Source organism: Gossypium arboreum, chromosome 11 (assembly GCF_025698485.1).
Source record: "Gossypium arboreum isolate Shixiya-1 chromosome 11, ASM2569848v2, whole genome shotgun sequence".
Lineage (NCBI taxonomy): Eukaryota > Viridiplantae > Streptophyta > Magnoliopsida > Malvales > Malvaceae > Gossypium > Gossypium arboreum.
This window is the reverse complement of record NC_069080.1, coordinates 117,970,190-117,991,105: the sequence shown is the minus strand read 5'-3', so window position 1 is coordinate 117,991,105 and position 20,916 is coordinate 117,970,190. Positions and strand designations below refer to the sequence as shown.

The 20,916-nt window shown below is 33.7% G+C and overlaps 2 protein-coding genes and 2 non-coding genes across 6 annotated transcripts; 2 read left to right on the top strand and 2 right to left on the bottom strand.

The window, feature by feature from the left end:
* The first annotated feature begins 898 nt into the window (after window positions 1-898).
* Window positions 899-3,837, top strand: LOC108471002 (uncharacterized). Of its 3 annotated transcripts, none has more exons than XM_053020957.1 (3): window positions 899-2,910; window positions 3,260-3,374; window positions 3,446-3,837. In XM_053020957.1, the coding sequence occupies exon 1, from the start codon at window positions 1,637-1,639 to the stop codon at window positions 2,546-2,548; it is 912 nt and encodes a 303-aa protein (XP_052876917.1). In that variant the 5' UTR covers window positions 899-1,636; the 3' UTR covers window positions 2,549-2,910; window positions 3,260-3,374; window positions 3,446-3,837. The 3 variants fall into 3 exon arrangements, with proteins under 3 accessions (XP_052876917.1, XP_052876915.1, XP_052876916.1); XM_053020956.1 differs by having other exon boundaries at window positions 900-1,494; window positions 1,568-2,910; window positions 3,260-3,837; XM_053020955.1 differs by having other exon boundaries at window positions 3,260-3,837.
* A 1,260-nt stretch (window positions 3,838-5,097) lies between these two features.
* Window positions 5,098-8,554, top strand: LOC108470999 (protein NDL1-like). Its single transcript, XM_017772547.2, has 11 exons — window positions 5,098-5,414; window positions 5,546-5,645; window positions 5,955-6,052; window positions 6,197-6,285; window positions 6,744-6,804; window positions 6,899-6,985; window positions 7,056-7,133; window positions 7,208-7,264; window positions 7,501-7,556; window positions 7,714-7,849; window positions 7,988-8,554. The coding sequence occupies exons 1-11, from the start codon at window positions 5,355-5,357 to the stop codon at window positions 8,225-8,227; spliced, it is 1,062 nt and encodes a 353-aa protein (XP_017628036.1). The 5' UTR covers window positions 5,098-5,354; the 3' UTR covers window positions 8,228-8,554.
* A 9,501-nt stretch (window positions 8,555-18,055) lies between these two features.
* On the bottom strand, window positions 18,056-18,162 carry LOC128284526 (small nucleolar RNA R71). Its single transcript, XR_008274951.1, has one exon. It is a non-coding gene; the product is annotated as a small nucleolar RNA R71 (small nucleolar RNA).
* A 2,647-nt stretch (window positions 18,163-20,809) lies between these two features.
* LOC128285047 (small nucleolar RNA R71) lies at window positions 20,810-20,916 on the bottom strand. Its single transcript, XR_008275462.1, has one exon. It is a non-coding gene; the product is annotated as a small nucleolar RNA R71 (small nucleolar RNA).

Sequence of the window (20,916 nt, the reverse complement as noted above, 5' to 3'; positions counted from 1 at the left end):
AAAGGGCTGGTAGCGAGCGTCTCTTAGGTAGCTTGAAATGCTGACACATGTCCAAGTCTAGAGGAAATATAACAACACCCTTAATAAAAATTTAAAATATGAGATTGATTTATTATAAAGAAATGAAATTTAATTGATTTATACAACAATACTTAAAAGCTATGATATTTGACAATGTAAAACTCTCATTTTAGTACGGTATAAATGTTTACATATTTTGTCAATTTATTTCTAAATTATTTGAACTAAATTCAATTATTAATATTTTAAAATAATCAAATCACCTTTATTTTAACGAAAATGGTGATTAAAACATTATTTTTAATAATGTTGGCATGACAATCCGTATAAGAGTCTCACTGTGCTTCATTTAGATATGATACTATTTATTATATATATGCTACGCCTAATAAATACTTTAAAATTATATACACATTAAAAAATAAAAATTTTAAAAATTAGCGTGGAATGCCATGATACTATTTCTATGATCGTTACTTCTAGTAAATTTATTATCTTTACATTCGCTTTCTAATTATTTCTTATTTAAAAAAAGAAAAAGCAAAAAAATATTGAAACTAAATTTACTATTATATATTTTTTAATATTGATAAATCTTTCACTTTCTCAAAAAAAAACCCTCCTTTATTGAAAATTTTATTCTTTATAAAATAAATAATCTATCATTTTTCCAACGAGATTTTAGTGTATTTCCTCTTTCTAAGCTTAAATATTTTTTAAAGAAAAATAAACATAAAATGAAACACCATGACATGCTAACCATGTCTTCATACTAAACTATCAAAACCAGATTTTATTTATTTAATTATTTATATGTATACATAATCGTGCTTACAAATTGCAATTTTTTTCCATGTTTTCTTGGACCCACCCTGTGGAACACTTCTTTTTTTTTTCCCTCCCTCTCAGAGCTCAATTTATTTATAGTCTCACTATATATATATTCTCCACAGTCCAATGAAACTTGAAAAAAAAAGGGTTCCATCCAATATTTTTTATTAAATTTTTAATATTTCTGGCTTTACTTTCTTTTATCGGTGAAGAGTAATCTTCAAAACCAGCCTTTCCAGCAACACCCAGTTGCTAAAATCTTTCATTTTTTCCTTTCTTTAAAAAAAAAAAAAGAATCTTTTTTATTTTCAAGCTGTCATTATCTGAAGGTAAAATATATTTCCTAAAGAAAAAATATTTGTAATTTATATATTTGCATTCGTTGATAATGATACCAGAGAATTTACAGTGAAAGAACTCTGCTTTTTTGTCTACTTCTCTCTTTGTTGAAGTTCTACTTTACATGAAACATGCCTCCCCACATTCTCTCAGTTTGTCTTTAAATCTTCAGACTTCAGGAAAAAAGTTTCGTTGATGGGTGTCTTCAGTTTATTTAAAAAAAAAAAATGCTCTGTCCTATATCAAATCAAACCCTAGACAACCGGTTTTTTGAGGCAGTTTTTAATAACTGGTCAGTTTAAGGTAAGGGCTCACTTCTTTTACTCTTTGTTTCTGTTCCTTTTTTTTTTCAAAGTTTTAATTGTGTATTTTTTAGGTTATAATAGTTGAAACAAGAGAAAAAAAAAAGTTGAATTTTAAGGATTTGCAGTAGAAAAGAAAAAAAATGAGGGATTTTCCATCTTGTTTTGGTGAAAATGGAGTGCAAGTGGCTGATTCTTCATCATCATCATCAAGTAGTAGCAAAAATGCACAGAATTTGGTTACTTGTGTTTATCAATGTCGAATTCGGGGTAGGACTTGTTTAATAACTGTTACTTGGACCAAGAACTTGATGGGGCAAGGCTTAAGTGTAGGGATTGATGATTCTGCAAATCAATGTCTTTGTAAGGTTGATATAAAGCCTTGGTTGTTCTCTAAGAGAAAAGGGTCTAAGAGTTTAGAAGCATATTCTTGTAAAATAGATGTATATTGGGACCTTTCTTCGGCTAAATTCGGATCCGGGCCTGAACCTTTCGAGGGGTTTTATGTTGGTGTTGTTGCTAATAAGCAAATGGTTTTGCTTCTTGGGGACATGAGTAAAGAAGCTTGTAAGAAAACTGGTGCAACTCATATCCCTTGTAATGCCAGTTTAGTGGCTAAGAAAGAGCATGTTTTTGGGAAGAGGGTATTTGGTACCAAGGCGCAGTTTTGTGATAATGGTCGAATTCATGATCTGATAATTGAATGTGACGCGGTTGGTATGAACGATCCTTGCCTTATAATTCGTGTGGATGGAAAGGCTTTGATGCAAGTGAAGCGGCTGCGGTGGAAGTTCAGAGGGAACCATACCATTTTGGTCGATGGAATGGCTGTAGAAGTTTACTGGGATGTGCATAATTGGCTCTTTGGAACATCACTCGGTGGAAGTGCCGTTTTTATGTTCAAAACATCCATTGTAGCGGAAGAGAAGTTGTGGTTTAGCCAAAACATTGCCAGTCCGAGTTCCTTGCAGTGGTCGTTCTCGCAGAGATTTCAAGATTCCAAGTCGCAGAATCTGGGCTTTTCATTGATTTTGTATGCTTGGAAGAATGAGTAGAGAGATTGTGAAATTCTTCTCGACTCTCAAATGCTAACAAAAAAGCTTTTAGCGAGTGGTGATTTTTGTCTGCTCTGTTAGTTACAATTAATTTGATTAATAGTTGGTACATTTGTGTTTATGTTCATCTTCTGTTTTTTGACCTCGAGTTAACTCAACTTGAGCTATTAATGTATCAAAGACGATTTTTTCTGTTCTTAGTTGGCTGTATATCCTCGATACATTAAATTTAATCCTCAATTTTGTTTTATGAAAAAAAATCTTCAATGGATGGTTGTTCGAATCTTCTTTTAGCTGCAGTTTGAGCCGGTTTGGTGCACACGTTGACTAGCCAGGCGGAAATCTCCTCGAATCGTCACCATGTAAGTATGCCAATTCTAAGACTTGGTCGATGCTATAATCATGCTTGTGTTATTGTGGTTATATGAAAAACACTATGTTAAGCTTGTTAGCCCTCGAAACATGATTTGCTTGAGTCTGCTTCGATAGCAGTACCTAATTTTGCCATCTATGTTAAATTCCCATTAAATCGGGGCACTTTTTCTTGCATGATAATCCTCGGTAGGCAACTGAACTGAGGATGATGAAATTCTGATAGCTTTAGTCTTCGAAACCTTAAGCAATTGCTAGTAAAGTCTTACTTGCGGATTGTATCATTGTATGAGATTACTTGGGAAACTTGTGATTTCGATTTTGCATTGACTTGAGCAGGATAACCATGGGAATCTTTGACATTGACTGTCAAAATGCTCGATGGATGCATTGAGATGTAGGATTAGTTCAATATGCCCTCTTTCTCGAATGGACCAGTTCAATAGCTTTCGTGGTCGGAATCACTTAACCATTGTCTTAGTATTAGCTATGAAACTAGTTTAGCTTCATAACTTCTTTTTGCAGAAACCCGAGCCGGATCAAATCCCTCTCTCGATAGCAGCACAGTCTTGATAGATTGCAAAGTATGGTAAGAAAAATTTGCTGAGAATTTTACCCTGTAAAAGCTTTTTAAACTGTTGAAACTCTTTAGAGCCGGATCCAGGCTCACTGGTGCCGGCTTCCTTGTTCGACTGAAGTTCGGAAATCATCTGTGCCATGTTCAGATGTTGGGAAGGTTATTTATAAGTTGTCGCGCTGCAACAGTAAGCAATGAAGCTAATTGAAGTCTTCATGTTGATTGAGTATCAGTCTTTATCACACAATTTCTAATGCTATATAGAATTTCCAGTACATGCAAAATCAGCAATGTAAATAATATAATTATTATGAAATTGATGTTATCTTTTTATATAAAATTTATAAAACAAAATTAGAACATAGAATAAATTAAAAAAAAAAAGATCTCACATAGCAATACTTAAACATGCAGCCTCATATAAAATTGAATTTTAATTATTAATAAATTAGAATTAATGAGGTTTTTTGGTACATTCACTAATTAATGAGTTGAAAGTCAATATCAGAGCAGCATAGAGAGAATCAGACATCGGCACAAAAAGGGTACTCATTCGATTATATTCCTTTTCTGTCCATGGCGTTTTCCCCATTTACAATTTCGTCCTTTACGTCTCTGACAAATCATTTTTATTCAAATTTTCTTTTTGGAACCTTCTAATTAAATTATTTTGGTCTCTTTTTAAAGTAAAACTCCTTTAGACTATGTTTCTATTTTAAATTCAATTATTTTATTTTATTTTAAAATTGTAGAGTTGAAATGATTTTCAAAAATAAGTTTGGTCTCGTACTCCAAATTAAAATTTCTACGTTTATGAGTACATCATAAATAAAAAATTATAAAATACAATATAGTTTAATTACGTGATGGACCACGAAGGTTTTATTTTATATTTTTATTTTTATTTTGGTATGATTATGTGAGATAGTGTCCGTAATTAGCGTTTGAAAACGCGTTTTTGGATCCAAGGGAACATAAATACCCCAATCAAAATCATGTCACTAACTTACGCTTACTTTTTTTTTTTTGTTACTAATTATATTTTTAGTGTTATTTATTAACAATATAAATTATAAAAATTTATTTGAATTTAAACTACTTTTTATGTTCAAAGATAAGGATTTTATAATCAATACGTAGAATTATTTATAATTTATTCTTTTATCCATAGAAGAGTAATCTATTCAAGTAGACTCAAACCAATATTGAAATAATAAAAGAAAAATGAATCTCATTTTTAAAATTATAGTATTTGTTTCATTAATAAAAAGAAAATATATAATTTGTTGATTTATGACCAAAGAAAGAAATATCCAAATTTTAAATATTAAGTCAACATTAATTTAAATACATAGAAAATGATAAATAAAACATAGCGAATGATGAGCTGGCGCATAAATGATACCTTTCATCTTGGAGTGCTCCTTTTAGCGGCTTCCAGGTGGCATCCAGCTGTATTGATGCCATTTACGAAATTACTCCAAAGCCCTTCAAGCGGTGCCGTTTTACTCCATTCGCCCACTTGACCGTTGTATTCGCCACCTTAACGGTCACTTGCCCGAATAAAAACAAAGGAAAAGGACAAAGAGTCAACGAGTTCATCGATGGCAAAAGAGTCATTGCACCAAACATGACTAGGCTTGTGGTGTAATTTCAGTACCAAACCCAGGGCTTTTATGCCATTCCATTGTATCTCTCGAAAACAAATTCTTTAACGCTAGACTTGTCAATGAAGAAGAAAGCCTGAGACTTCCAATCTCAAATGACTTTGTTTTTCTTTTTTGGATAATAAGTGAGTTCAATCAGTGAGTTTTCATTTGTATTTTCTTGAAACCAAGTGAACGAGAAGAACGAGTCATGGGTGATTCAAGTGACTCAGTATCCATTGCGATTGATATGGTTCCTTTTGGAGGGAAGGTAAAGAAACCAAAACTAACTAATAAAACCGCTAAGAACATAGCTTCTTCAACATTTTTTTTCTTCCCCTTTTCAAGCTATCTTTTATTTCTTTTTGACTTTTATAAATATATCATTGTTGTTTTTTCCAGGAGTTTTTGGTGAAAACAAGTAGAGGTTCTCTATCTGTTTTTGTTTGTGGCGATCAAGAGAAACCCGCTTTAATAACCTATCCAGATGTTGCTCTTAACTGTATGTTTTCATTTCTTTTTTTTTTATGGGAATATTGGAACTTTAAGTGATTTTTGCTTCGTTAGATTTAATGGGTTTGCTTCTTTTACTTCATATATCTTGAAATTGAACTGAGTTTTGCGGCTTGTACATTCACCAAAATGTTACTTTTGTTCATTTCACAAGTTCTTTAAGTGGGTTAATTTTCGTTTTTGCACATAATTACATTTTTGTACTAATTCTTGAACTTCTTAGCTTTTGGGGTTTTAAAGAATTGCTGATTTTTGTGTTTTGATATATGTTTGTTTTGTGCTTGTTGAATTGTTATAGACATGTCTTGTTTCCAAGGCCTATTCTTTTGCCCTGATGCCGCTTCGTTGTTGCTTCATAACTTTTGTGTTTACCACATTGATGCCCCAGGGCACGAGGTCAGTGACTCAGTTTTAGAAATGCATTTGTTTGAACAATGAGTTTTTGGTTCAAATTGTTAATTTGTAGCTTGTCAGATGGTGCATTCCTGATTGGATGATACTAATAGAACCTGTATGCCATTTGGTTAAGAGTTTTTGCAGTTAGGAGCAAATGTGATCTCTCCGGATGTTCCATTGCTTAGTGTGGATGACTTAGCAGATCAGGTTGCTGAAGTTCTTGATTTCTTTGGGTATGTATTGTAAATGAGTGTAAAAGGGAAATGATTGGACTACTTTCGGCAGTTTTTTTCTTCAGTTGTTCCTATTCCAATGTATTCAAAAATGATTCTAACTTGCCCCTGAGTTCGAGTAACTTAGGTGTAAAAAATGTATAATTTAATATTCCAAATTTCCCCTCATTTTGTAATGCTATCTGTTAGATATCTGATATATATTCCTCATAAAAGTTCTTGCCAACCATTGTTCTCATGATGCAATGTAGGTGGTCTATCCATGTTTAATTTCACTGTATTTTCCTTCCAAAACTTTCAAAAGTGTAAAGCATATGGACCTGAAACGAATAATAGAAATTATTTGCTCAAGATCCTGGGAATGATTTTTTATGTCAGTTGTTGGGGGAGATAACTTTTCCTTATTTTTTCTTTCACTCCTTTTATCTGTTATAACTAATTTAAGTTTTTAACATCAGGCTGACAAGAGTTCTATGCTTGGGTGTAACAGCCGGGGCTTACATCCTTACACTATTTGCAGTAAGTCGGCGTAAGATACAAAAGTTAGCAAATATTTCTTGTGCTGATATTCTGATACTGTGATGGTCTCATGTATTTTTCTCCTGTGTGCCAGATGAAATATAATGAGAGAGTGCTTGGATTAATTCTCGTCTCTCCTGTTTGCAAAGCCCCTACATGGACTGAATGGCTCTACAACAAGGTTCTAGTTTGCACCTTGTATCTTTAATAGTTGTAATGAATTTACTTTGCTCTAAAATTTCTCTTTTCAGGTGTTGATGAACTTGTTGTACTTCTATGGTATGTGTGGTGTATTAAAAGAATGCCTTCTTCAGCGATATTTTAGTAAGGTAATCAGCATCACTATTTTAACTTATTCTCTGATATCTGTTAAGTGTTATAATTATGGAATTCTTTTTTGTAGGAACTCAGGTATGGTATGCATGGTGCAGAGTCTGAGGTCATCCAAGCTTGCCTGAGAGTAAGGAAACCGATTAAACTGATAAGATAAACACCAGCACTTAGTTATTCTGTATTATCTTTAGGTCATTCGACTGGTTGATTTATTGATATATGAACAAGTTGAATAGGCTGCCGTGTAGATGATGCCAATTTATATAATGAAACAAGAAGTTGCATCTAACACACTTCCTTATTTTAACTTATAATAACATAACCTGAAATTTAGGGGTAATCTTTTTGATAATTTGATTGCAGTTACTGGATGAAAGGCAGAGTCCGAATGTTATGCGCTTTCTTCAAGCAATTAATAGGTAAGTTCGTTCTTGTCATTTTGTTGTCTTTTCTCAAACTCCCTCATTCCACGGAAAAAATTATGATGGCCAGGATGCGTGTGTTGCCACACACCTCTCATCCTTGTTTTGTATATCTAAGTGCAATTCCATAGCATTGAGTGAAGAATATATGCAGGAGACATGACCTTACAGATGACTTGAAGACATTGCAGTGTAAGACACTTATTTTTGTCGGTGAAAGCAGTCCATTCCATGCAGAATCTGTGCATATGAGTGACAAAATTGGAAGAAAGAATTGCACTCTTGTTGAGGTAGATTTCTGTTTGCCGAGTTGATTCTTTCCCGTTTCTTCAACTTTGGTTTTTGAAGGCAGTGTGCATGCATAAGTTTGGCTGAATATCGTCACCCAGAATCATTAAATTTTTATTTTGGTTTCTGTTCATTTTCAGGTTAAAGCATGTGGCTCATTGGTAACAGAAGAGCACCCATTGGCCATGCTAGTCCCAATTGAATTCTTTTTAATGGGATTTGGTTTCCAAAGACAACTACATTTTGCTTCATCATCAAGCAATGGTTCAAACCCTTCAAGTCCATCAAGCCATTCCTGCATAGCTCCTGAACTTCTCTCCCCTGAGGGTCTAGGGATCAAGCTCAAACCAATCAAAACCCGTGCAGATATTGAAATTTGATGAGTCTCGAAGCTGCTGCTTATTAATTTTACACGTATCGAATGTAACAGTGCAGGAGTAGGATTTGACGTTTTTTGTTCATTCTATCAGTTTGTAGAATACCTTTTGAGGTTTGGCAGTATATATTCTTTGATTGTGTTGGTGGGAGGTTCTTTCAATGGAGTTTATTGTAGATAAACTTTGATTGGATATTTTGTACTTAAAAACAGGATAGGATATTCATTCTTTTGAGAGGATAACATTAGATTCATTTTGTTATTATACCTTTAAACATTGTACAAATGAAACTCCTTGTTGAAATGAAAATCAGCATTGATTTTTCAATTATTTTTCATTGTACGGTTAATATTTTTCAATTGTTGAATCAATCATGTTTTGGTTTTGTGAGGAAATGTGGTGGTTGAATCTGGTAGTCTTGCTCTTATAAACTGTTTTCATGGTGCTAATAATGTTGGTTGATGCTTTAGTTTAGTAAACCAAGCTTCACCTTTGTATGATCAACTAAAGAAGGCTATCTATATGGAGGATAACCTGGATTTCTGACAGCAGAAGTAGAAGTGATCCTACTCAAGAATTGATGGAAAGAAGAAAGAAATGAGAGAAGAGGAGATGAAAAAGGAGGAAACTATGTAAAAAAGAAAATGAAAGAATTTTAAAAAAGTTTTTATTATTATATGATGTGGGGTGGAAAACTTTTTAACATATGTTAGGGTTATTTGGATAACATAATATAGTTTAGGTAGTATCTAACAAAAAAAATTTGGCTTTAAATGTGGCTGAGATTAAAGCTTTGGTGAATAGATCAGCCACCTAGCTCTTTGTAGGCACATATTTTAATTCAACAATGTCATTTTCAACCAATTTTTAAATGAAATGATGTCAGATATTTATGTGGTTTGTTCTCGAGTGCATCACTAGCTTATTGGATATTTATTGAGTTGTCACAATAAACTTTTTCCAGAGGTAGTGTCACTCCAAAATCTTTCATCATCTATTTCATCCAAAGAAGCGGAGCACAACTTCTTGCAACAATGTACTTTGTCTCTACTGTTGACAAGGATTTTGAAACTTATTTCTTACCATAGCAAGACACAGGATCTGATCTCAAGTAGAAAAGCCTTCAAAAGTGCCTTTTCTATCTTCCAAATTGTCTGCCCAATCGTCATCACTAAATCAAACTAAGCTCATTGTCATGTCTTCTGAAACAAATCCAATGTTCCATTTACATGCCTTGTTATCCTTTTGACTTCCTTGGTATGATATTCTTTAGTATTTGATTGGTACTTGACATATACACCAACATTGAAGCATAAATCTAGCTTACTTGCAATCAAATATAGGAAGCTTCCGGTCATTCTCTTATAAGTGGTTGGAGTAGTTAACACTCAGTTTTGAATTTGCGTTGATTTTGTCATTAGGTGACATTGAAGTTCTTACGGTCTGTGCACTCTCCAATCTAAACTTCTTCACAAGGTTTCTAGCATGTTTCTCTTGTGAAAGAAAAATATTATCATCATGGGATTTGATCTGAAATCCAAGAAAGTACGATAATTCCACTACCATACTCATCTCGAGTTCACTCTACATCATCTTAACAAAACTGTCCTTGACACTGGTAAAAAGTAGTATCAGTGATTATATCAACATAAATCTAGGCAATGGTAATATTACCTTTCTGTCCCTTGATGAACGATGTTTTGTCTATAGAACCCCTTTAATAGTGTTAATCCAAAAGAGACTGGAACAACCTCCCATACCATGTTCGAGGAGCTTGCTTTAGTCCATATAAGAATTTGCTAAGTTTGAATACATGGTCAGAGTGTTTAGGGTATTCAAATCCCTTTAGTTGAGCCATGTACACATCCTCCTCCAAGAAACCATTAAGGGAAACACTTTTAATATAATGTCCCAAAATCTTCTAGCGACAAGAAAGTCTGATTTAGTGTTAGAATCTCTAATCCGAGCAGAAACAAAATTGAGTGGTCTATGGAAATGAGCATGGCAACATATGTTTGGGTTATTAAATTGCATTAATTAGATGGACGTGATTAATTAGAATTTGGGTAAACTATCAAAATAGTCATTTTTTGTTTGTCTTAGGTTATATTTTAGTCACTTCCATTATTGTGTTAGTAATATTTTAGTCACTGAACGTTAATTGTCATTAACGGTATAATGGTAAGCTGATGTGGTACGTTAAATCATCATTTCAAACGAAAATTTTAGGTCAAATTATACAATTAGTCCCTATATTTTTTCTGTTTTGAGCAATTTAATTTTTTCTTTTATATTCTTTAAATTTTTCTTTATTTTTCATTCTTTTTTCCTTCTCCCTCTGTTTTCTTCCCTTTTTCAATTCTTTTAATATAGTTTTTTTTCTATGTTTTCCATTTGTTAAAACTAGTCCTTATAATTTTATTTTTTTGAACAATTTAATTTTTTCTTTTTATTTCTTTATTTTCCTTTTCTTCTTCCCCTTTATTTTTCTCTCTTCTCATATTTTTCATTGCAGAAACATAATCTTTGCCAACCAAATAAACCAAGTCCTTGTTCTTTCACATGATTCCTAAATTAAGTTTTACTCAAAATTGAATATTAATAATTTTTAATCAAATCTCAATTTGAATATAACCTAATTTTGAAACTAAAATTGGATCTAACTAATCAATATAAAAAACTATATCCTTAATCAAATCTAAACATAAATTGAATTATTTATATTCAAAATGAATTTTTTCTGTTTCCAAACTTTTATAGTATCGTGTGGATTATTCCTTTCCTTTTCTTTTATTTTCTAACAAATAAAATTAAGCAAACGATAAAATTGATCTAAACGTTCTTGGATATTCCCAAGTAAGCTCGATTGGAAGCCGAGCATGGATGAATCGAAGAGAGAAAGGGAGCATGGAACCAAACTAGTTTGGGTAAAGTTGAGGTTAATTTTTTACAGTGGTTGTTTAGTCATTGAGAGTGTAGAGCTTGTTTGAAGAATCCGTGAAACAACGTAGTTTCGAGAGGGCGAAAATGTTATAGGTAAGATAGATAAGGTGGTTGTGGGGGTTGGTTATGAGGTTAAGGGAACAGGTTCAGGAAACTTTCTTGAGGGTGGGCTTCATAAGTTATGACTAACGAGGCCTTCGAGTGAGGCGAGCTTGTGGACTAGTCGAAGATCCAAATTGGTTTGTTAAAACAATGATAAACAATGAGGGTTTGTAACAGGCGGGTGAGAATATGCAAAGTAAATTCTATTTTAGTTTCAGCTTTTGCATTTTCTTTTTTCATAAAAATAAAAAAGTTTTAACAAATAAAAAACATAGAAAAACTACGTTAAAAGAGATCGAGAAAGGAGGAAAACAGAGGGATAAGTAGAAGAGAATAGAAAATAAAGATAAAATAAAAGAAAGTTAAAAAACATAAAAAAAATTAAATTGTTTAAAACGAAAAAATATGGGGACCAACTGTATAATTTAACCTAAAATTTTTGTTTGAAATGATGATTTAAAGTACAACGCAAGCTTACTATTACACCTTTAACTACAATTAACGGTTCAATGACTAAAATGTTACAACACGTTAACATAAGTGACTAAAACATAACATTTCAAACTTAAGTGACTAAAATGTAACCTGAGGTAAACAAAAGTGACTATTTTGGTAGTTTATTATTAGAATTTTGGCTTTTTAGACTGATTATAAGAGTTCAATATCTTTAGAATTAGAAAATAGAATTAGATGAAAGAGAAGACCTCATGAGGTTATTTTCTCAAAGGAATAGGAGCAAATTTTCTAATTTTGAAAATAAAAAATGAGGGAACGGTTGAGTTTGTTGTTTTCACAATGGTTTCTTTTCCCTCAAAATTTTCTCATCTCTTTCATGCAATTTTAGTTTAGTTTCATCAGGTCAAGACTTGAAGGTAAGAGTTATTGAAAAAAATGTAATTTTTGAAAAATGCAATTTTTGAAAAATTTGAGACATATTCTCGATTGGTAAAGGTGGAGAGTTGAATCATAAAATTTTGGTTTTATATTCTACTCCATGAGACTTTTATAATGGTATATCATATGCTCAAAATGGTTGAGTGATGAATGAGAAATTGATACTCAAAGTAAACTACTTGTGAATTATGTTGAGGAAAATGAAAAGTATTAGTCTCACATTGATTGGGAATCAAGTGTGGAACTTGTATATATATGTAAACCAACTTGGTGGTTATTGAATGGATAAACTAATGTTCTCCCTTGCACGCAGGGGGGTGCGAATCTAAATCCATCAGGGTTGGGGCGCATCTGCACGATGTGGGTAACACGAAATGTCGATCCTTTCTTGGCCTACAGATATTACATATCCTGGGAGACAGTTGACCAATATTTCTCCAAGTATCATAAGAGCGACCGAATCTGTCTTAAGAAAACAGACCTCAACATTTCTTCAACTACCATTGTGCAAGAGAGGAATTGGATGCTTTGCACTTGAGTTTTCTTGATAGAAAAAGGCCTTTGACTTCATCAAGGTAAAAATGATTTCTAAACTTCATTTATTGATTTTAGAGGTTTTCTTCCATTTTTGACACTTTACAAAGTAGAGAGAGAAAGCTTCAATTTTGTTAACTTCTTAATGTTTTTAACTTAGTTTATTGATGATTCTAAGTTAATCTTGCAGGAGTAGAAATTTTAAGTTTGATTAGAATTTTAGTTAAGTTCTTGAGAGATGCCATTGTTGGATTCTAGTGAGAGAAACGAGTTATCTTGTGTTATGGATAGTTCCTAAGTGGATTTTGACGAGTTTATGGGTTGTGAATTATAATTAAGGTAATAGGAATAAAATTGGGTAAGAATATACTGAAGATGGAAGAGTTTTCGTGTGAGGACTTAAGAAGCATAAATTTTAATTAGGTTCAACGTCAAATACTTCAAATAAAATAAAATAAAAAAAGAACGAAAAAGTAAGGATTGAATTGAATAAATATATAAAGATTAAGAACTAAATTTATTATTATGACTTACCTATAAAACACAAAACTAAACCTTTGAAGTAAAGGCACAATTTTCAACGGAAAGGTTATTTTCCTCCTACATGTAATGCAAGGACCAATTTATCTGTTTCAGTACAGAGATCAAAATATAACTTGAAATATAATACAAGGCCAACTATGATATTTTCACGATATTTGTCTTGAATATATCTCTAAAAAATGCATTTATACATTTAAATGCAAATACAAATTTAAAAAATTATAAATATTTAATATTAAAAGTTATAATATAAAATAAATATAAAAATTAGTAGAAAGATAATCATTAATCACGTTGATCAATACAATTTAGTAAACATATTTTATTTTAGAAAAGAAACTAGTTTTTTACCTAAATAATATAAAAAATAAATATTTATTGAAATGGGATAGATGACCATTATTTACAAAACTAGGCAAAAGGAACAGTGGATTATCGGTGTCGCCTGAACAATCAACGACACCACCCTTAACTACTAGCAATGATAGTGAAATAATTAGTTTTTCTTTTAAATTTTTATGGTGCCGCCTGAGCAATCAGCAACACCAATATAAGTTACCCCAAGAAATATGTTGTATTTAATACCATTAGACCGAAAAAAATATTTCTTAATGGTGTTGTCAATGTGTCAAGCGGCACCAAAATTAATTTAACATATAATTTTTTATTAAACTTAAAAAAAACTAAATTTTCGAGTTTTGGGACCCGGACCCGTGATTAAGGGGTTACATCAGTGCAGGCTGTCAGGCTATTGATGCCTAACAGTCCAACGACATCGACCTAACGACCTGCCATTGATGTGACCTCTCATTCATGGGTTTAGGTCCAAAACTCGGCATTCCACTTTTTTTTAAGTTATATGTATTATTATATATTTTTTAAGTATAAAAAAGGGGTTGGGTTTGGTACCCTAACCCCTACACAATAGAAGTTGGAAGAAAAAAATTCCTCTCAGTTTTGTGGAAATTTTTTTTTGCAGTTTCAAGAAAAAATGGAGAATCAATTTTTTGAAACTATTTATTTTGATGATGTTATTTTAGAAACAATTGTTGGTTGCATTTTTGAAACTCACCAGAAAATAGGAATGAGATTCGATAGGAATGTGTTTGTTGATGATATGAAAAAAAAGATAATGCAAAAATTTCTTGATGTTGTGGAAGGATAATGTCGAAACTATTCTAAAAATTTTTAGTTTTGTCAAATCCTATCAAATTTACTAATATGAAACTTTTAGACAATGACAATGTTGAGACAATGGTCGTATTGTATTGCCCGCCGAAGAGGTTGAATATTGAATCGATTTAGTTTTTGATGAGTTAGCTGATACGAAGCTTGTTCAAGATGTAACTCTGTTAAGTCGACAATATGGAGTTGAAAACCTGTTTACGAAAGTTCCTAGAGCTTCAGTCGATAAGAGGTCGTTTGTGCGAGGTTTTAACATCGATCTCAATGTTGGATGTTCAAACAAGTATAGTGGTGGAATCGCATCAACATAGGCCGAAAATCCATACCATGTTACTTTACAGATCCTGTCATTATTGAGATCGATGCACATAGTGAAGATGAATTTTATCAAAATGGTCATTTTAATCATGAATGTGAAGATTTTAGTGACCCTGATGTACACGATGTCCCTGATGATATCGACAATGAATGAGAAAATGATAAAAATGATTACACCTTTTCGGTCGAAAACTCGAGTCGTAGCATCATCATACATAATGATTCTGGGGTTCACATGTCGATCATCGATCCCGATACAATGCATGCTTCTGAGTTCCCCGAGTACCCGGACATAATACCTGCTCACCTAATGTTAGCAGATCCTGAATCCGAAGAGTTGTTAGTGGGCTAAAATTTTACGAGAAAAGACGAGTGCGTCGTTGCCATAAAGCCATATAGGACGATGAACGTTCAATTATATTCTCAAAATTTAGAAAATTTTTGGGTGACAAAGACCGTTAAGCGTCTATCGGGTATCTCGCCTAGGTAATACGGAGTTGATCTCCAAAACAAGTAGTGTGACACTTCGGTACCTATGTGCTCACGTCATTGCAGCATGTTCCATCAATGTCAAATAATATATCAATGAGGTGTACACACTAGAACATGCATTGCATATTTGGAGAAACGAGTTCCCAATAATGTGGGATGTGTCGATGTGGGAAGTTCCTTCGCTGACTTCGAGTTGGACCCAAACTTTAAGCTACGTAGGAAGCCTAGAAGTCGTTCGCATGTCACCCGGATAAGAAATGACATGGGGGGAGAGGGTCGACCCTAAAGGTTACGGCGTGTACAGAATAATAGGTCATAATCGAAGCAATTTCCCTCAACGAGACTACAATCCGAGACTGTCGTAACGGCTAACTGGAATGTTAATTTATGTATTCTATGTTCAAATGTATTATTATATTTTCCTTATTCTTGAATTTGCTTACTAACTTGTAACATATTTGCACCAACTTGATTGTATATTAGGAACTACTGGTCGATTGTGTGTTTGACAATGCAAGTTCGGGCTCGGGCTCTAGTGGAGGAGGAGGAGACAGCTAATGAGGTCGTCTTTGTAGGGGATCTCTTTGTTGTATATGTGGAAGGACTACTTTCAATTTGCTAACATATAGGTAGGGCAACCCATTCTGTATATACCACTGTTGGTAGTCTCTTGTGGGAGTGAAATAAGGCAAACATGATTCTAAATGAGGCTTATTCTCTAATCTGGCGTTCCACAACGTAATATATCGTTGATGCTCTAATACTCAATTCTTTGTATTTTTTCCTTTTGTCAATTCCATGGAAGTCAACTAATAAACCATAAATATAACATGTTTTAATCCCATGCTTTGTGTGTTTTTGGATGATTTATTATATAATTTAGTGAATTTGATGCTCCTAATCCTTTAATTTCATGTTTTAGACTTAGGTGAGCATAGGGGAACAAAAGGAGTAGAAAACTGGCCAAAAATGGACAAAACGGGTTGATTTAAAGATCCACATGGCCAAGACTATTTCCACACGGACTAAGCACACGCCCGTGTGAGCCACATAGACTGGCTATACGCCCATGTGGTAGTGTCGATATCGCTCACTGTTTTCCAAACACGTAGAAAAAGCCAATTTTTAGGGTTTTTGAGCATTCTAAAGTCTATAAATACATACTAGAAGAGGACCTAAAGGGGCACACAGGGCAAAAAGTAGAAATTACTTGAAGAATGCCAACAGATTCAACTCGGAAGCAGGATCTCTTTCAAGACTAAAGATCTCCCTCCAATTTCTCTCGAATTTTTTGGATTTCTTTATGTTTTGTTGCTTTCCTATTTTTGAGATGCTTTTCCCTAAGAGTATGAACTAAACTCCCTAAATATCTAGGGATGATGAAACCTACGATGAATCTTATTATTTAATTATTTGAATTACACGATAAATACTTGTTCTTGTTCTTAATTATGTGTTCTTAATCCTTGCCTTAATATTTTCAGGATATTAATCCAAGTTTGATGTGCTTATTCAATGGAGCAAAAGTCCTTATTTAAGAGTAGATCTAGCATAATTAAGCGAAGTTGAATGCAATCCTAGAAATAGGACGACATAAATCTGTCGGATTAGAGTCAATTCTAATAAGAGAATCCATAGATCGAGTTAATGTGACAATAGGGGTTTTAATTAGAAAGAGATTTCAATTAATCAACCTAGAGTCAGTTGTTCTTAGTCTTGAAAGAGATACTAACATAATTTAGGGATTTCTACGGGTCAAGGCAAGTGATTAAATTGTTTAATTCAGAATCAGAATAATAAGTGAAGTCTAGGTTGATTCTTCTTTGGGTATTGTCTTTATCATTGGTTTATTCGATTATTTCCTTCTCTCTCTGTCACGTTCATTAGTTAATTAGTTTAGTTATTTTTAGATTAAAACAAATCCCTTTAGTTATAAGCTAAATAATAGAAAGATAGTTATTACTAGTATTTTTAGTCCTCGTGGATATGATATTCCCAACTCACCATAACTATATTACTATTCGATAGGTGTTCTTTCCTTTGTCGTGATCATAGTTAAGTTTAGTGAATCATAAAACGATCTTCAAGTTTTTGGCGCCGTTTCCGGGGACTAAGATATTAGGAACACTTGGTTTTTATTAATTTAGCCATTTTTATTTTATTACATTTTATTTTTGTTTTAGGTTTATTTTTTAATTACTAATTTTTCTTTTGTTTGCTTCTGGCAGGTTTCTTTAGTTTATGACTAGAAGAAATCCGTCGGGACCATTGCTTTTTGACAGTGAAATTGAAAGCACAGGTTGCACAAATCATAGAGAAATAAGGTGGAGTCTGCAGTATATAGAGGAAGAGCACGAGGACGATACCAATATTACCGAGGAGATAACTGAAAATCAAAACAATCCGCTACCTCTTGTGGTTATCTTGAATCTTGTAAATCAAAATCCTGCTCCTCGTACTATGTACAACTATGCCAAGCCTAATTTAGCGAGGGCTGAATCGAGTATTGTGAGACCTGCTATTTCTGCAAATAACTTCAAACAGAAGCCGAACACCATTCAGATGATCCAACAGTTTACTTAGTTTGATGGTTTGCAAGATGAGGATCCAAAAACTCATTTGGCTAACTTTCTGGAGTATTGTGATACTTTCAAAACTAATGACATTTCTAATGATGCCATTCGCCTTCGATTATTTCCCTTTTCATTAAGGAATAAAGCTAAAGAATGGTTGAACTCTCTACCACGAGGGTCCATCGCTACATGGGAGCAAATGACCGAAAAGTTTCTGTTGAAATACTTTCCGCTGGCCAAGAAGGCAAAGTTGAGGAATGATATCTCTTTCTTTGTACAAATGGACTTAAAGACGCTATTCAATGCATGAGAGAGGTATAAGGATTTATTGAGAAGGTGCCCTTACCATGGGTTACCCTTATGGTTACAGGTTCAGACTTTCTACAATGGTTTGAACCCTCAACTAGACAAATGATCGATGCAGCCACCGACGGTACCCTAAATAACAAAACACCTAAGGAGGCTTGTGAGTTCATCGAAGAGATGTAACTAAGTAATTATCAGTGGCAAGTTATGAGGACAAAGCCGACAAAATTCGCTGGTGTTTTCAACCTCGACACGGTCACCATGTTATCAAACCAGGTAGAGCTCTTAAATAAAAAGATTGGTGGTTTGTGTGTTTTTACGCAGGCACATTCGATGATACAGTGTGGCACAAGTGGAGGAGGAATAAATAATCTAGAATGCTTAGCCTACAACCCTAGCACTACGAACGAACAAGTCAACTATATGGGTAACAATTCTAGACCTCAGAATAACCCCTATAGTAATACTTACAATGCAGGTTGGAGGAACCATCCCAACTTCTCTTGGGGTGGTCAAGGTAATCAGAGACCGCAACCTCCTCCAGGTTTTCAACAACCACCTTACCAATAGGAAAAGAAGTCGAACCTTGAGGAGATTGATAAACCGTAATTTATACATATTTCTATCCTATGCTTAGCATATTTTATAGATGATTTTTCCTTAAAATTGGTGAATGTGATGCTCCTAATGCCTTAATTTCATATTTTATACTTAGGTGAGTATAGGAGAGTGAAAGGAAGGAGAAACGGGCCAAAAACGAAGAAAATGGGCTAACGTACGAAATCAACACGGCCTGGACTTCCTCACACGGGTAGACCACATGGCCGTTTCAATTTGGTAGAATCGAAGCACGACTCACACGGGTGGACCATACGCCTATGCCTATTTAACAGGCTTGACCACGGCCTGAAGTAAATCGCACACGGGAGTGTCACACGGGCGTGTCCCTGCAGAGCCCAAGTTTAGTCCAATTCGGAAAAGGCCAATTTTGATTGTTCTTAGGCATTCTAAAGCCTATAAATACACCCTAGAGGAGGAGGAAAAGGGAGGACACAGGGAAGGAAGCAGGGAACTGCTCAAGGAAAGCCGATTGATCCATCTCAGAAGCTGGATTCATTATCAAGACTGAAGATCTCCCCTCAATTTCCCTTCAGGAGTTTTGGGTTTTTCTTTATATTTTGTACTCATTATTCTTCTGAGATGTTTACCTTTTTAGTTATGAACTAAAACCCCTAAATACCTAAGGGAAATGAAACCTAAGACAGATCTTGTTATTATTATCTGAATTATATGATAAATATTTAACTTGTTCTTAATTATGTGTTCTTAATTCTTGTCTTGATATTCCAGGATATTGATTCAAGTTAAGCTCTTATTCAGAGGAGGAATAGACCCTGTCTAAGAGTACATTTTTCATAATTAAGCAGATTTGATTGCGCACCTAGAGATAGGGTGTCAAGATTTTGCCGGATTAGGGTGAAACCTAATAAGGGGATCCATAGATCGAGTTAGTGTAACCCTAGGGAGTTAATTAAAAAGAGATTTCAATTTTCAACCTAGGGTTAGACGTTGTTAGTCTTGAAAGGGATAAAATATAACTTAGGGATTTCTACGGATCAAGTCAAATGAATAAATCGTCCGATTCAGAGTCAAATAACAAGTGAAGTCTAGGTGGATTTTTCCTTAGGTATTGTCTTAATTCAATCGTTTTTCCAAAAGTAATTCCCCAATTTTATTTTCTATGAATTCTTAGTTTAGTTAATTAGTTAGTTAAAATAAACCCCATTATTCTTAGGCTAGATAATAAAAAGACAGTCATTACTAGTACTTTTAGTTCCTTTGGGTTCGATAATCTGGTCTTGCTAAAGCTATACTACTATTCGATAGGTACACTTGCCTTCATCGTGATAATAGTTAGTTTCAAGAATGATTCATTATAAATATTTAAAACCTGTCACGAATATCACGTATCAAGTTTTTGGCGCCGTTGCCGGGGAACTAAGATATTTGGAACACTCGATTTTTATTACTTTAGCCATTTACTTTTACTTCAATTTAAATTTTATTCTAATTTTTATTACTAATTCTTCTTTTTCCCTTTTTTCTGGCAGGTTCTTATAGTTTATGACTAGAAGAAACCCGTCAGGACCATTACTTTTTTACAGTGAGATCGATCGCACAGTTCGCAGAAACGAAAATAAAAAGGCGAAGCTTAAGATACATAGAGAACGAGCAAGAGGACGATAGTTCAATCACAACCGAGGAGCTAGCTAAAAACTAAGAAAATTCATTACCTCCTGCAATTGTTGTTAATCAAAATCCTGCTTCGTGCACTATGTATGATTATGCTAAACCTAATTTAATAGGAACTGAGTCAAGTATAGTTAGACCTGTTATTGCTGCAAATAATTTTGAACTGAAACCTAACACAATTCAAATGATACAACAGTTTGTTTAGTTTGATGATTTGCAGGACGAGGATCCCAACGCTCACTTGGTAAATTTCCTAGAATTTTGTGATACCTTTAAAATTAATGGCGTTTCTGATGACGCCATTCGCCTTCGGTTGTTTCCCTTTTCATTAAGGAATAAGGTTAAACAATGGTTGAACTCGTTACCACGAGGGTCAATCACTACTTGGGAACAAATGACCGGAAAAGTTTTATTAAAATATTTTTCACCGGCTAAAACAGCCAAATTACGTAATGATATCTCTTCTTTTGTACAGATGGATTTAGAAACACTCTACGATGCATGGGAGAGATACAAAGACCTTTTGAGAAGGTGCCCTTACCATGGGTT

Coding starts and splice junctions, on each gene's coding strand:
- LOC108471002 (XM_053020957.1), top strand. CDS start 1,637: ATGAGGGATTTTCCATCTTGTTTTGGTGAAAATGGAGTGCAAGTGGCT.
- LOC108470999 (XM_017772547.2), top strand. CDS start 5,355: ATGGGTGATTCAAGTGACTCAGTATCCATTGCGATTGATATGGTTCCT. Junction 6,053..6,196: donor TTGATGCCCCAGGGCACGAG/GTCAGTGACTCA, acceptor GAGTTTTTGCAG/TTAGGAGCAAATGTGATCTC. Junction 7,557..7,713: donor TTTCTTCAAGCAATTAATAG/GTAAGTTCGTTC, acceptor GAATATATGCAG/GAGACATGACCTTACAGATG.